General features: G+C 38.3%; 2 protein-coding genes across 3 annotated transcripts; one reads left to right on the plus strand and one right to left on the minus strand.

Moving 5' to 3' along the window:
- Positions 1–5683: 5683 nt before the first annotated feature.
- Positions 5684–7989, plus strand: LOC137715385 (protein FERTILITY RESTORER RF2, mitochondrial-like). Its single transcript, XM_068454694.1, has 5 exons — positions 5684–5892; positions 6315–6391; positions 6648–6832; positions 7387–7456; positions 7669–7989. Exons 2-5 carry the CDS (start codon positions 6337–6339, stop codon positions 7863–7865), a joined length of 507 nt encoding a protein of 168 aa, XP_068310795.1. The 5' UTR covers positions 5684–5892; positions 6315–6336; the 3' UTR covers positions 7866–7989.
- Positions 7990–8549: 560 nt separating this feature from the next.
- LOC137715384 (uncharacterized) lies at positions 8550–13829 on the minus strand. Of its 2 annotated transcripts, none has more exons than XM_068454692.1 (10): positions 13607–13829; positions 12924–13016; positions 12207–12325; positions 11376–12058; positions 9859–11213; positions 9621–9700; positions 9450–9542; positions 9303–9376; positions 8994–9138; positions 8550–8784 (listed from the first exon to the last, which is right to left on the minus strand). In XM_068454692.1, exons 1-10 carry the CDS (start codon positions 13689–13691, stop codon positions 8701–8703), a joined length of 2811 nt encoding a protein of 936 aa, XP_068310793.1. In that variant the 5' UTR covers positions 13692–13829; the 3' UTR covers positions 8550–8700. The 2 variants fall into 2 exon arrangements, with proteins under 2 accessions (XP_068310793.1, XP_068310794.1); XM_068454693.1 differs by having other exon boundaries at positions 12630–13016; positions 13607–13662.
- Between the last annotated feature and the right edge of the window lie 267 nt (positions 13830–14096).

Here is a 14096-nt window from a genome sequence, read left to right on the forward strand (position 1 = left end):
AATTCGTTCTTCGGCTAAGCTGAAATTATATTAGTCGTGTATGTAACTATATATAAATCATGGTTTAGTACTATTTATTGTCAATCTTCGATGATTTTACTAGTGCATATTTCTTTATTTTTTTTTATAGCTCTATTCAATAACCTTTATAGGCCAAAATAAAGAAAACCATCCAATTACTGTCTGCCCTTCCATCACCTTTCACAAAATATACAAAAGATTAATCAAGTTCAAACATAGTTCAACATGATATGTGACCAAAAAATTCACTAATACAAAGGAAAATAGGAGAAATTTTGTATTATGACAGGAATACGGATAGTACACCTTATGATTTTACATAGTAAATGGTGGGAAATTTTATTTTTTAACTATTAACTTTTTAACACATGTATCCCACAATTTGTATAGTGATGACATGTCCAATGACACCGAAAAATCTCCCACTGGAGAATTTCCTGGATGATAGTGAACATCATCGATCTTCGCATGGCCACAACAAACGCCAAAAAGCATAAGCACAAGACACAAAATGAGAGCAGTCTCCAGACCTACCGCAAGAAACTTACCCAACGTTTCCTCCTTGAGCCAAGAAACTCCACCAGAACTAACATCTTTCGCAACCACGTCGTACTGTGGATACCTTAGGGTTTGGAAAGCCGGATCAAATAAGTCCTCAACTCCGTGAACAATCAGCCGTCCATTGTTATAGAGATCCCACTCAGTTACTTTGACTAGGTTAAGAGAAGCATATCCATGCGTGCCGGCCGGTAGGGAAGTAACAACGAGTGGATGACCCAGTAGAAGAGTATCAACCTTGGAACCACGATGAAAAGAGGCCTCCATGGAATCTTTGTCCATCTTGAATGGTACAGCATGGTACTTGAGGAGCGTCAATGGAGGCTGCGGGTACTTGGAGTCAAAGAAAGCTTTGTCTTGTGGGCAAAAGAGGGTAAGAGTGGCGTTAGGGTTTATAGCATCAAGAACCATGTCTAGGGTAAGTGACATGGCATGATACCCTTTGTCGGCGAGTACCGCTGACACCAAACCGATGTTGATCATCCCCAATGGCTCGTGTTTCTTTGTTTCTTCGTAGGGTTGGACAGCTTCAGCTTGCATGGTGGAGGTAATAAAGAGAGGGGAGGTGAGAAGAAGAACAAGAACAAAACGGAGTGCAAACTTGGGATCCATGGGAGATTAGAGAGCTTTCAACAAGAGAGAGTTTGGTGAATCAAAATATGAGGCAGGAGCATGTATATATAGTACTGAGGCAGTCTCTTAATCCTACCCTATTTCTATTTGATTTCCGAATCGTAAAGGAATTCACTTTTCTTTCTGGATATATATAACAAACTTCATGTTCTTGGCGGTGTCCATATTTTTTCGGTTTCTTGGGCCAAATTATAATGTCTGCACCCTAACAAACCGTTTCAAATGATAAAATCCATCAAGTTCAACTCAGCCATTCCGCAATCACTTGGAATCCAAATACAATAACAACTAAGTAGTTCATATTTCCCCGAGTACCAACACGGATTAAAACAACTTATATGTAATTGGTGCACCCTTACTATGGTGTTCCAAGTGAATAACATAATATTATGTGAAGAGAGACTTTATACATCATTACGCATTATTGGATACTTTAAGGTATAGTTTCCAATTAATTTCCTAAAATTCGTAACATCAACACGTTCTTACGCTTGAATGAGTAATGCCAGAGATATTATTTTTTTATACCATATTAGTGTAATGTGGTAGATAATGCACACAACCGACATTTAATAAAATAAGAGTAATGTTATTCATATCATGTTTTTATACCACATTTCTATGATGTGGACAACCACATCATTTGAAAAATTTGCAAAACCCAATAAAAGGAAAGAGAAAGACTCCTCGTATACTACAATCATTATTTAATTAGCTAATTTTTCTTAATTATTAGTATATTAAATAATGAACTACATTTAAAATTTTGATTAATTCAAATGATGTCGTTGTCCACATCAAATGCCACTAAGATGGTATGAAAATGTGGTACAAAAATATGGTATGAATAACATTACTCATAAAATAAATTCTTATCTGATACGTCCACCTCCGCAAAATATCAAAAACTCCTCCTTCAATTTCGGAGTTGCAGGCAATTTAGGTTATGGTTTTTGAAAGGGGTTTTCTGCTTCAGGATTTTCGGCTGTTCCTGGGGTCCAAAGGAGGAGTCTTTATCGAGCAAGAGATATTTGATTAACTTCACCTGAAAAGTAATTAAGTTTCAAAAATTTGGATTTACAGTTCATATTTTGTGCTGAATTCATGAACCATCATATAATCCATTATTATCAGCTAGTAATGATCCAATTAATTTAGTTTTAAATCTTAATCAATTGCATGTAGCTTTAGAAGAAGTGGGGTTTGGCAAAGGGTAGTGCTCAATTTTTACTTCTCATACCGTACCCCTCTCAATTTTTAGTCATCGGATGAAAATCAATGAACAAAATTAACAAGGTATGTGGGAGGTAAATAGGGATATGCGAATTGCACTATCCAATCGCTTTATATATCTCATTCGTCACATTGTTCGATGAATGACACTATGAAAAAGTTATGAATCAGACTAATTTTGATGCTCGTGTGTTAGTAAACACATAGACAGTCATGAATCATGTCTAATCATTTCAGTATGTATTCCACGTAAATAAACAAGCTAGAAATTTACAAGCATCATTGGAAATCTAATATCCTTAAGAAAACTACAAATATCAATTGAAATCTAATATCCTTGAGAACCATTTCTCTTTAAACAATTGTCATCGGACTCAAAATCTCAAGTGCAGGGGTGAATGCATGATATTAGAGATAGATTAGCCACCATGACACTATATAATAACGGTTGTTATTTTTCTTTTTGGTTGAAGTTTGACCGAAGAATATGGCTGAAAAGGTGGAGCAAAATCCCGAAACACAGGGATCAAGTGCAAAGGTCAAAGCCTAACCATACCACAACTTAACCTAGAGGATTTCAAGAAGCATATCACATGCTTGCTTCACCAACATCACAAGATACTCCAAAATCATCAAGGTGGAAAAACTGCCTCTGCTCCCCAACCACTCATGCTGGCTCATTCCGCTGCAGACGCCACCGAACTTCAAGTATCGGCTCAGGCCTCAACCGTGTAGGGGGGATCCGTCAGCTCCAACGTCTCGGAGCTCACGAAAAGTACAGTCTAGTCGCCTTCAACACTCAGTCTCTGCTCAGTAACTTATGGAAAAATGTTGAGTTGAGTGAATGTATGTGGCATGCATGCATGTATGTAGCTTCTTCAGCATAAGAATAATACTATCAACACCAAAACTAATAAGATCCTGATGAATTTTGGGTTTCTGAAATTTTGATAGAACTTTTGAGGCTGTAGTATTATTTATTGATTAGTAACATATTAAGAAGCTTCATTTAAATTGTTTTTGTTTAGTTACGATGCAGCACATGCATGTATTGTTTCCTTTTTTTTCGTAATAACAATGTTGAGAGACGAGGATTGGGACTCTGAAACTTTGATTCGAGGGTAAATGCTCTTACTTAACTACGTACCGAAGTTGTAAGCCATGTTATTTTCACTGTCTTGACTCTTGATCTTCTAATTAAGCACTAAATGACCAGCATCAACAAAATCTTTAATCTATGATAGGCCTAACGTTCAGCCACAACAATTTTTGGGAAGGAGAAAAGAACTTAACTAAGCATATTTGTGATTGAAAATTCATTCTCCGTTAAGGTGAAACGATTTTAGTTGTGTATATATAAATCACGGTTGACTATTTATTGTCGATTGAATGTCAGTCTACGATTTATCTTCGATTAAAATTTTGTAACCTTTCACAAAAAAAGAAAAAAAAAGCAAGAACAAGGGGAATATACAAAAGATTAATCAAGTTCAAACATAGTTCAACAAAATTTAATCACTTAATGATACATGACCAAGAACCCCATAATACAAAGGAGAATACTGAAAATCATTGGTCTTCGAAGGCTTAGAACAAAAGTAAAATACGAGAACGAGCACAATAGTGGAAGCAGCAGCCAGACCTAGCACAAGAAACCAATTCTCCGTTGCCGCCTTGAGCCAAGAAACTCCACCAGAACTAACAACATCTTTCGCAACCAGGTCGTACTGTGGATACCTTATGGTTTGGAAAGCCGGATCGAAGAAGTCCTCGACCCCATGAACAATCAGTCGTCCATTGTTATAGAGATCCCACTCAGTAACTTTGACAAGATTAAGAGAAGCATATCCATGCGTGCCGGCCGGTAGGGAAGTAACGACGAGAGGGTGACCTGGCAGAAGAGTATCAACCTTGGAACCGTGACGAAAAGAGGCCTCCATAGAATCTTTGTCCATCTTGAATGGCACAGCATGGTACTTGAGGAGCGTCAACGGAGGCTGCGGGTACTTCGAGTTAAAGAAAGCTTTGTCTTGTGGGCAAAATAGGGTAAGAGTGGCGTTAGGGTTTGTAGCAGCAAGAACCATGTCTAGGGTAAGTGACATGGCATGATACCCTTTGTCGGCGAGTACGGCTGACACCAAACCGACGTTGATCATCCTCGATGGTTCGTGTTTCTTTGTTTCTTCGTAGGGTTGGACAGCTTCAGCTTGCATGGTGTTGGTGTTAAACAGAGGGGAGGTGAGAAGAAGAACAAGAAGAAAACGGAGTGCAATCTTGGGATCCATGGGAGAAGAGAGCTAGGTGTATTTAGCTATGTAATTGCTTTAAACAAGAGAGAGTTCAATGAAACAAAACATGAGGCAGGAGCACGTATATATAGTACTGAGCCAGTTTCATAATCCTACCCTAATTCTAATTGATTTCCAAATCGTGAACGGATTCATTTTTCTTGCTGGAGATATATAACAAAATTATAATTTGGCTCTTGGCGGTTTCCAATCTTTTCTTTGGTTTTTTGGGCCAAATTATAATGTCAACACCCGAACAAACCGTTTCAATTTGATAAAATCCTTCAAGTTCATCCGTAATCACATGGAATCCAAATATGATAACAACCAAGTAGGTCATATTTTTCCAAGCAGCAATACGGATTAGAAAACTTACATGTAACGGATACACTGTCACTGTGATATTCTGAGTAAATAACACAAGACTATGTAAAGAGAGACTTACACACAATTATGCATTATTGGATACTTTAAGGTACAGTATCCAATTTCCTAAAATTTGTTACATCAACTTATTATTACACTTAAATGAGTAATGCAACGGAGATCGTTTTTTATACCACATATGACATGATAAATGATGCTCGCAACTGACATTCAATAAAATAAATTCATTAACTAATACGACATGTACAAAAATATAACTTTGCTAACATTATCTACTTCAACTAGTAATACACCGCAGAGTTGCCATAGTCAAAATTTTAGACTACTCACAAGTGCCTAAGACATCAAAGAAACGTGGAAAATTCTTCAACTTGATGGATTTAAGATTGGATTTTCAAGATGATGCTGAAAGAACAAACGTGGAAGTCGGTAAAAGTGGGCCTTAGGCCCTTTTGTTTTGCAGGCCGAATTTAAGATTTGGGCAAAGAAGCCCAGTTCAGCTGTCCCAAGGGAAAGTATAACTAAACGACACCGTTGGTATTTCGGTCGTTACTTCACCGCCTTCGATTGGCGTCCACGGCGAAATCAACACACAGCCCCAACCTCCACCTCCACCTCCACCTCCACCGCCATCTCCACCTCCACAAAACATCAAAATATCCTCCTTCAGTTTCGGAGTTGCGGGCAATTTAGGGTTAGGGTTCTTTGAAAGGGGTTTTCTGCTTCAGGATTTTCTGCTGTTTCTGAGGGCCAAAGAAGGAGTCTTCATCCGGTAAGGAGATATTGGGTTCTGATAAACTTCACTTGAAAAGTAATTAAATATCGAAAATTTGGAATTATAGTTCATATTTTGACCCTGAATTCATGAAAACAAACATAACCCGTTATTCATTAGCGATTAATGATCTGATTAATTTAGTTTTCAATCTTAATAAATAGCATGTAGCTTTAGGAGAAGTGGGGTTTGGCAAATTGGCCAGCACCCAAGTTCTAATGTCCCTTATCCGTAAATTAGAGTAGCTTGGAATATCGTCTTGTCAAACCAAAGTAGTATAATACTTATATGTATGCATGTCTCTAGTAACATGTGCTGCTATGTATGTATGTATGTATGTATGTATGTTTGTATGTACGTATGTATTTGTGTAGTGTTTATATTCGTAATGTGAAAAGAGTTGGTTTTTGTTTTCTCAGGTAATCTTCATCACTAATTAAGATGCCCATGTTGACTGGTGCAAGTGCAATCGTGAACTCGCCTCCATTGCCAGCAGGTACTTATGAGTATCCATTCCTAAGTTTCTGTGGTTTTGAAGGTTCACAGATTCCGTTATCTGATTTTCCCATCGATTTTGATTACCCGTTTATGACTTCCGATTTTGCAAGAAAAGATTCTCGTCGAAGAACTTCCATAACTGTGTTTGTCGCAATTTTGTTTTACTGGAATTTTCAGTTTGATGATATGGATCGGGTTTCTGAGAATGGCGTGTGATTCTTATGATGTTTGGTTGTATATGGTGAAAACTGTAGGTCAGTGCCGCAGACAATTTAAGCTTTCTACATGTGGACCGAAAAAAGTACACGTTGACGGAAAAATGGTGCATTGTAAGATAGGAGCGGTGGGGCTTGGTGCACAGTTTCCACTCGAGAGAAGAAATCCAGTCATGGTTTCAAATCGAAGGCAGTCTGCTTCTGTAATATGTGCTAGCGCCTTGGTTAGTTTGTTATTTCATATGTAGTTTCATTTTTTTACCTTGACTTTACATGGCGATAAAATTTTGAATTGTTGCATGCATGCCGGGTCACTATTTTATACTCTTCCCGAGCAATTCGAGATAATTGAAACATTTGTATCGTGTGAATTCATTGATTTGAACCCTGAGAATGGTGACCTTGTAGCATTAACTGATGCATTTCGTACCTTTTCGTAAAAGTTGGTGAGGCAAGATACCGGCATGGGTTTTTAAAATTCTTTCACTTGAGTTATTGAGTTCAAATATCTGGAATTAATCAATTGGGAACCTGGTTCGGTTATTTGTCCAGTTTTGCGGCTTATAAATTTTGCATTTTGGTGTGCATGACCCTTAGATAAGCACCTTGAAATTGTTTTTACATAGATGTTTGAAACGTTATTCAAATGATGGAGTCTAAGTTTTGTTCTAGCTTCCTTTTATAGTTGTTCGTTTCTTCCTTCGGAATTGATCCCTGTCTTCCTCTTTCAAGGAACAAAAAGGGTAAGAAATCTTGATTTTGCTATTTTATTTTGCAGAATGCCAGATGTGGTGCAGAGCAAACGCAGACTGTTACACGTGAGGCTCCAACAATTACACATCTTCCTGGTAAGAGACATTATTTTGTATTAATCTCTTATTAGTGCCGAGGAAAAAAATCGTTTTGAAACATTAGAGATGAGTGTTTGCAGGACACAAATGTAATCTCTCGCAGCTTTTGATTCGATAGTTATTTAGAATTCACGTAGAAATGTGACTTTTCTCTGCCTGAAATTCTAGAATAATGTCAGAAATCATCTAACAGTTGAGTGAAACTGTAGGCAAGGAGAAGTCCCCACTGCTTGATGACGGTGGGAGTGGCTTCCCTCCTCGCGATGATGGTGATGGCGGTGGTGGTGGAGGCGGCGGTGGAGGCAACTTTTCCGGAGGCTTTGCCTTTTTCGGTTTTCTTCTTTTCCTAAGCTTCTTAAAGGATAAAGAAAGTGAGGGTTCCTATCGAGAGAATAGGAGAAGGTGATGGAATTTGAGAGGATGTATTATGGAGATTTTGCATTGTATTTTTCTGTGCCAATGAATAATAATTGACTTTTATACTTGATAAGCCAAATGGTTTTCAAATGAATGCTAATTCGAGTATTTTTGCAATTTTTCTCTAGAACTATTTTGTTACAAACGATAGCGTTAGTGAGATAGATGGTTAAATGTTAGTGGAGAAGGGAATTGATGAGAATTGAACATGCACGAAAGTGGATGGGCATTGTTTTCCGCTACTACAGTAAAATGCTATTTGTCTACTTCACCTTACATTAAGTGATGAAAATAAGATATTACAACTGCATGTGACTCCTTTAGGTAGCAATTTAGATATACTATGGATCAAATATAATTGGAGGAAAATTAGCTATTTATTCTGGGGGAAAAAGACCAGAACAAAAATTTAAGGTGCAAATTAACAATGAAGTACAAGTTCAATCAGAAAAGAAGCAACTCAAAGCCAACAAGGCTCCTCACTTTACTAGAGTAGTAAGAAAAAGAGCGATTCATGAAAACAACCTACTTGCAAAACAAGAGTAAAATTATGTATGATAGACGCTGTCCCAACACTCACAAAGCGGGAAATCTTGTTGGCTTGGAAAATTGACGAAATCTTGAAAATTAATGAATTTTTAGCCCGATCGCCGACCCAAATTTGGAGAATAAATTGGCAAGACATTAGTTCAAAATTGTTATTGTACGGCAGACCGTGAGTGTTAAAAGTTCCTAATCCAACCCTCCTCCTAGAGTACAAAATGCAAAAACAAGTCGCTACAATTAATCCTATCTACTTAAAAATCTCTCAAAAATTTGAAGACTCATTTTTTTGGTTTCGTCCATGTAGTTTCCGATGTCCCGGTATTTCCATAGTAAACCTTCTTTGAGGATTCGTCCCAGTAGGCCTGAACAAGTCGAAAAGAAAAAATATATCAGATTTTGAACAAGTAACTCCTCTCCGTCTAAGCCAGAGAAAATTAATTGCTTCGCATTTAACGGATTAAACAATAAGCACGTAATCTAGAAAGCGAGTAAAGACTCGATGTTTAGGTTCCTTTTAATGGGTTTCAATGCGACCGGGATCAACTTAAACAGAAATGTCAGTGAGACATACCTGCCATCCGGGTGGGAGACCGTTTGATTGTTCAGTCATATCAGGCTGCTGGTTCCCATCGGTAGGAGCCCCAGATGTAGATGCTGCTGCGGTTTTTGCAGCTTCACGGTCTAATTGAGCTTTTCTTCGCTTCACTTTCTCACGCCTGCAGGAAACAGAACCATCAAATCAGAAAAAAGTTGATATAACATGGAAGTTGTGTCTAGAGACATGGTGAAAGTGACCAAGTCACCCTGAAAAAATAATGAATATATAAGAAAACTTTGGAATTACAGTAATGCGTAAACATAAGATATTGGGTTACCCTACCAATCGCCACCCAGAGGCTGAAAATTGGCATTATCTTTGGCCTCTCCACTAGTAATTTGTTGTGCGTACCATTCCTGCAACAATGGAACGTAAGAAACCAGAAGAAGCCAAAGCACAGTAAAACTGTACAAATAAAGTTCAGCAAACCTCTATTCCCCTTTGTCGCTTCCTCTCTAACAACTCATATGCATTTTCAGGTTCCTCCTCGTCTTCAAGCAACTCCTCTTTTGCTGCTTTCCACTGGTTAAATTGACAACAAAATTAGGGGATCCATAATCATACGATGCAAGGATATGAAAAAATTAGACAAAAACATACCTTGTCTACTAAACTGGAGACTTTCTTATTAGACCTCAAGGAGGAAGCAACTGCAATTTTTTGCTTTTTCGTTCGTGGAACTGATAAGAGAAAAGGAAAGTAATGAGTATGCTTATAATCATATGCGAGTATCTAAGACCTGTCATAGATTAATTCCACCACACACGTTAAGTAGGTTGCCATAGAAGAATGTCATTCAAAAAAATTACCCAATTTAATTAGGTTACAAAAGGTTTACCTTTAGATTGAACCTTGGTAGCCACTGATGTGGCAGAAATAGATGCGGCAGTAGGAACAGAATTAGTTGATGGCAAAGAAACAGTTGCAGGTGCTTGAACCGTGGCTGTGGTAGAAGGAACCTCGATAGATCCCCCATCATTCCCACTATCAACAGAAAAATGCTCAGTATTCACATTTGAAGCGCTGCTGCCTGCTCCTGAATAGGAGTTGACGGATCCAGTCTGATCAGATGCCAGGTTTTCATAGCTTAGAGGAGCAGACTCGCTGTGAAACTGCAAGGGCTCTACACTACTGACTACAGGAGCAGCAGGTCCTGTGCCATCTTGAAGCCCATAATATGTGACAGACTCGACAGGGTTAACTGCAACCTGAGCAGTTTCCATGTAGGTGCTAGGAACTGCACCATAGTAAAGTGGTGCCTGGGGTATAACTAGTTGGGATCCTTCAGGATGTCCATAAAAATTAGTGTTAGGAGCTTCAGTGGCGGTATGCCCATAATACCCAAAACTGGAAGCTGGATATGAATAATTGTATTGCTCTGCATAAGGAGGTTGCACTGTCTCAGGGTAAGATGGATGAGAAGAATATGGGGGCTCAGGTGGGGGCTCATCAGGTGGGGGAGGAGGAATTTCTTCATTATCAGGTGGTGGTGGGGGAATCCATTCCTCATCTGAGGGAGGTGGAATGGTGAACGTATCCTCTGACACTAAAGATGTGTATATTGAAGGTGGACTTGGATGAATTGGCTGCTCCGGTCGAGCAAACTCCTTGGAATTCAATGCATATTCAATAGTTGTATCTCCTGCATAGTTTGACTCTTCAACTTCCATGTCCACATCCATGTCAACCTCTTCCCCACCACAAAACTCATTTTTGGTAGTCGACTCATAGGGAACTACCAGCTCATTGACTTGTTCACTTGCGCCACTATCCATATGTCTAGTAGGAGAGCCAGACGCAGACACGTGCTCAGCATTTGCACCAGAATTTTTAACATCTTGATTTTTAGAAACTATTGCTGATGTATCAATAATAGGAGTAACATGACGATCATCCAGAGTACCAACTTGATCTACTTCAGTTGTATACCCCCCTTTTTCCTGAAAATTGTTGTTAGCCTCGGAGAAAGATGGATTAGTTGCCTCAGTATCATTCGACTGTAGAGATTTAACAATCTTGGACGTTTCATCGTCAAGAGCACTCTCTAGTTGTTTAAGTTGTCTTTCAGAGTGCATCCAAAATGGAAGCAGAGATGAACCGTGAGATAAAAGAGACTTAATATCAAATAGCCTTATCTCAACTTCCATAGTGTACTTTGTGATCCAGTTGAGACCTGGCAGCAGGTCCTTCGACCTGAAATGTATAGACTAATTTATTAAACATCTCAAAGAAAAGAACAAAAACAAAGGGAAACATACAAATAAATCTAAATGGATGAGCAAACAAATAAATTGAAGAAAACAGGATGCTTGTGTTGTAGGAGGCTTGGGGAAAGAATGGCAAAACATGTCATACCCTTGCAGTGACTTCAATCTTCCTAATAATGTCTCACAATGTTTGATAAGACCAGAGGAGAGAGCAATCGCTGATTCATAATCTTCATTAGCCATTGTATCGTGAGTGGCTCCTTTATTGAATTCTAGATTCCACTTGTCAATTTGTGACACATGTCCGTGCGATTCTATTCCATGTGGGATCATATTGGCATCCCCTTCAATTGTGACAGAATTAGAGAAACCATCTACCTTCACATCAGAAGCTAAGTTAGAGTCTTCTGCACCACCAGTAGCATTATCTGTTGTTCCAACAGTAGTAGGCATTTCCTGGTCACTTAACTTCGTTTCCTGGGCCAAAACATCAGGGACTTCCCATGAAGTTTCCCCAGTTTCAGTATTCCAGTAATAATAGTTATTACTCTCTTCATGCATCACAATCTTCCAACCTGAACTAACATCTCCAATGACTTGTACACTTGAGGTTTCAGGAACAGAGATCTGTTGCTTCAAATCCGATTCTGTACGTAAATCACTAGAGACGATATCATCGTTCTCTCTTTTATCACTGTGGTCCATGTTCTGCTCACAATCTTGCTGGGCAGAATTTGCATTACCTCCCTGTTTCTCAACCTTCTGAGAAGCAATGTCTTCACAAGCAATGGCATCCAAATGCTGACGAGATTCACCAAGCGAACTCTTAACCTGAAAGAGACAAAAAAAGAAAGGCTTCCGAGGTAAACAGAATTTACTTTTAATACCTAGCTTGAGCATTACTGCTTAAAGAGAAACCCAACTTAGCACATCTTGACATCTAAACCCTGGAATGGCATAAAGAAATTTATTTAATTACCTCATCGCTTTTGTCAGGCGAGGAATTTTCTGCAGAAACATCGCTATGATTTGAATCATCATCCAAATCGTCATCACTATATTGCCCAAGTAACAGCAGTGGATTTTGTAAATTCTGACCTGCAGACATAATAATACTAGCATGTCAAACACTATCCAATCCATGATATTATCTACTTACTAATCTTTTAATGGGATATGTTATCTACATAGTAATCACGAACATATCAGGACCTAAACAAACAAATGGGCAGGAGTATTAATGTAGAACGGAAGTAAGAGCAACTAAAATTGAGGAGACAACAGTTGTCTAAGTATATAGATTTGAATTGAGAAGATTAGTATCTCTTCATTGCAGCCACCTGTTCACAAGGAAGAAAAATGTCAGCGAGTACAATGCAAAATAAAGCCAGGACATACGAACCGATAGAAAAAAATCCCAGCCGAACTCTCCAAAACGCTTTGCGGCTGCCATAAAGGGCATAACGAATGGGAGTGACTCATAATTGCACTGTGGCAGGGCCCGACATGATCTGACAACGAATGTTCTGAACGTGACAACAGCCACCCTACAGTCTGAAAACAAAATCTCGAGGGGGGAGGAAAATAACATAACATGTCTTGCACATATAGTATCCAAATTCCACCGAACAACATAATGTTGAGCACACATGTCCTCTCTACAAAGTCCTTTTTGAAGAAAACTGACGGAACCCACCTGAAGAAGATGGTGAATTGGGTACCCCAGCATGGCCTTTGGATTTAGTATCTTCTCCATGCTCATTGTGTTCTGCAGAGCCACCCAAATCTCCTATAAAAGCAAAAAAAAGGTCCTCAACATAACACCCCAAAATCCATATAAACTACGCACAAACCATCTATATTACCCAGTCCCGTAATACAAGATGCCATCTTTACTAAAAAATAATGTCATAACGATACTAAGAAAGAACCTGTTTGGGACCGCTAGGTGCTTTTCCAGTAAGCACTTGACTTTTGAATAAAAACTTCGACATGCTTATAAGAAAAGCACTTCTACTCACTACACAAGCAGAATATCTAGATTGTACAATAAGAGACCTTAATCCAGCATTAGTCTAAAAGAAACCTCTTTCCTGTCAGAATTGCATAAAATTTCACTTGAGCTGTTCTGACAACCTAATCAATATATAACGAGATGAACAGAGAGCCATTAAAAACGAAATACATACAATTAACCAGGAAAAACAAATACAATATAAAAAAATCCTAAACAGGGTAATGGGTAGTCTCAATAATTCAAATTATCTCATACACAAATGCATGCATGTAAGCACACAAGCACAAATATATAAATATACATACATACATATATATATATATAGAGAGAGAGAGAGAGAGAGAGAGAGAGAGAGAGAGTACCGGAGGGTTCCGCGAAGAGATCGAGCTTGACTCTGCGACCAGCGTTGGTCTTAGCTGCAAGACGACGCTCTTTTCTCTTCCCCATCGATTACAACAGATTAACAGCTCGAGCTTCCTTCAGATTTGCCCAAATTCCCAAAAGTTTTGAATTTTAGCTTTTGATTTTTCGGAGGATTTGATTGCGTTTCGAGGGAGACCGACCGTCGAGTGTGAAGGCTTTTTTATTGCGTTTCTGTCTAAGATACTCATATCCAACAATTTCATCGTATATTATACGATAAAAAATTATTTTAATTTTTTTTTTTAAATAAAATTCTTAAGATCATCTTTAATGGTTGGACTAAAAGTCAAATTTTTTAGCCCCAAAAATTTAGCTTTTAGCCCAAAAACAGTTTTTCTACTCCAACCATTTTACCCTAAAATTTTAGCCCGGAATTATTAAAGAATGAACTAAGGCTTTTTTTTTTGTTAAATTAATTATTTTTTTTTT

Source organism: Pyrus communis, chromosome 14, assembly GCF_963583255.1.
Source record: "Pyrus communis chromosome 14, drPyrComm1.1, whole genome shotgun sequence".
Taxonomy (NCBI): domain Eukaryota; kingdom Viridiplantae; phylum Streptophyta; class Magnoliopsida; order Rosales; family Rosaceae; genus Pyrus; species Pyrus communis.

Coding starts and splice junctions, on each gene's coding strand:
- LOC137715384 (XM_068454692.1), bottom strand. CDS start 13,691: ATGGGGAAGAGAAAAGAGCGTCGTCTTGCAGCTAAGACCAACGCTGGT. Junction 13,017..13,606: donor TCTCTTCGCGGAACCCTCCG/GTACTCTCTCTC, acceptor TTGCTTTTATAG/GAGATTTGGGTGGCTCTGCA. Junction 12,059..12,206: donor CGCCTGACAAAAGCGATGAG/GTAATTAAATAA, acceptor TGTCTCTTTCAG/GTTAAGAGTTCGCTTGGTGA.
- LOC137715385 (XM_068454694.1), top strand. CDS start 6,337: ATGCCCATGTTGACTGGTGCAAGTGCAATCGTGAACTCGCCTCCATTG. Junction 6,392..6,647: donor CTCGCCTCCATTGCCAGCAG/GTACTTATGAGT, acceptor TGAAAACTGTAG/GTCAGTGCCGCAGACAATTT. Junction 7,457..7,668: donor AACAATTACACATCTTCCTG/GTAAGAGACATT, acceptor GTGAAACTGTAG/GCAAGGAGAAGTCCCCACTG.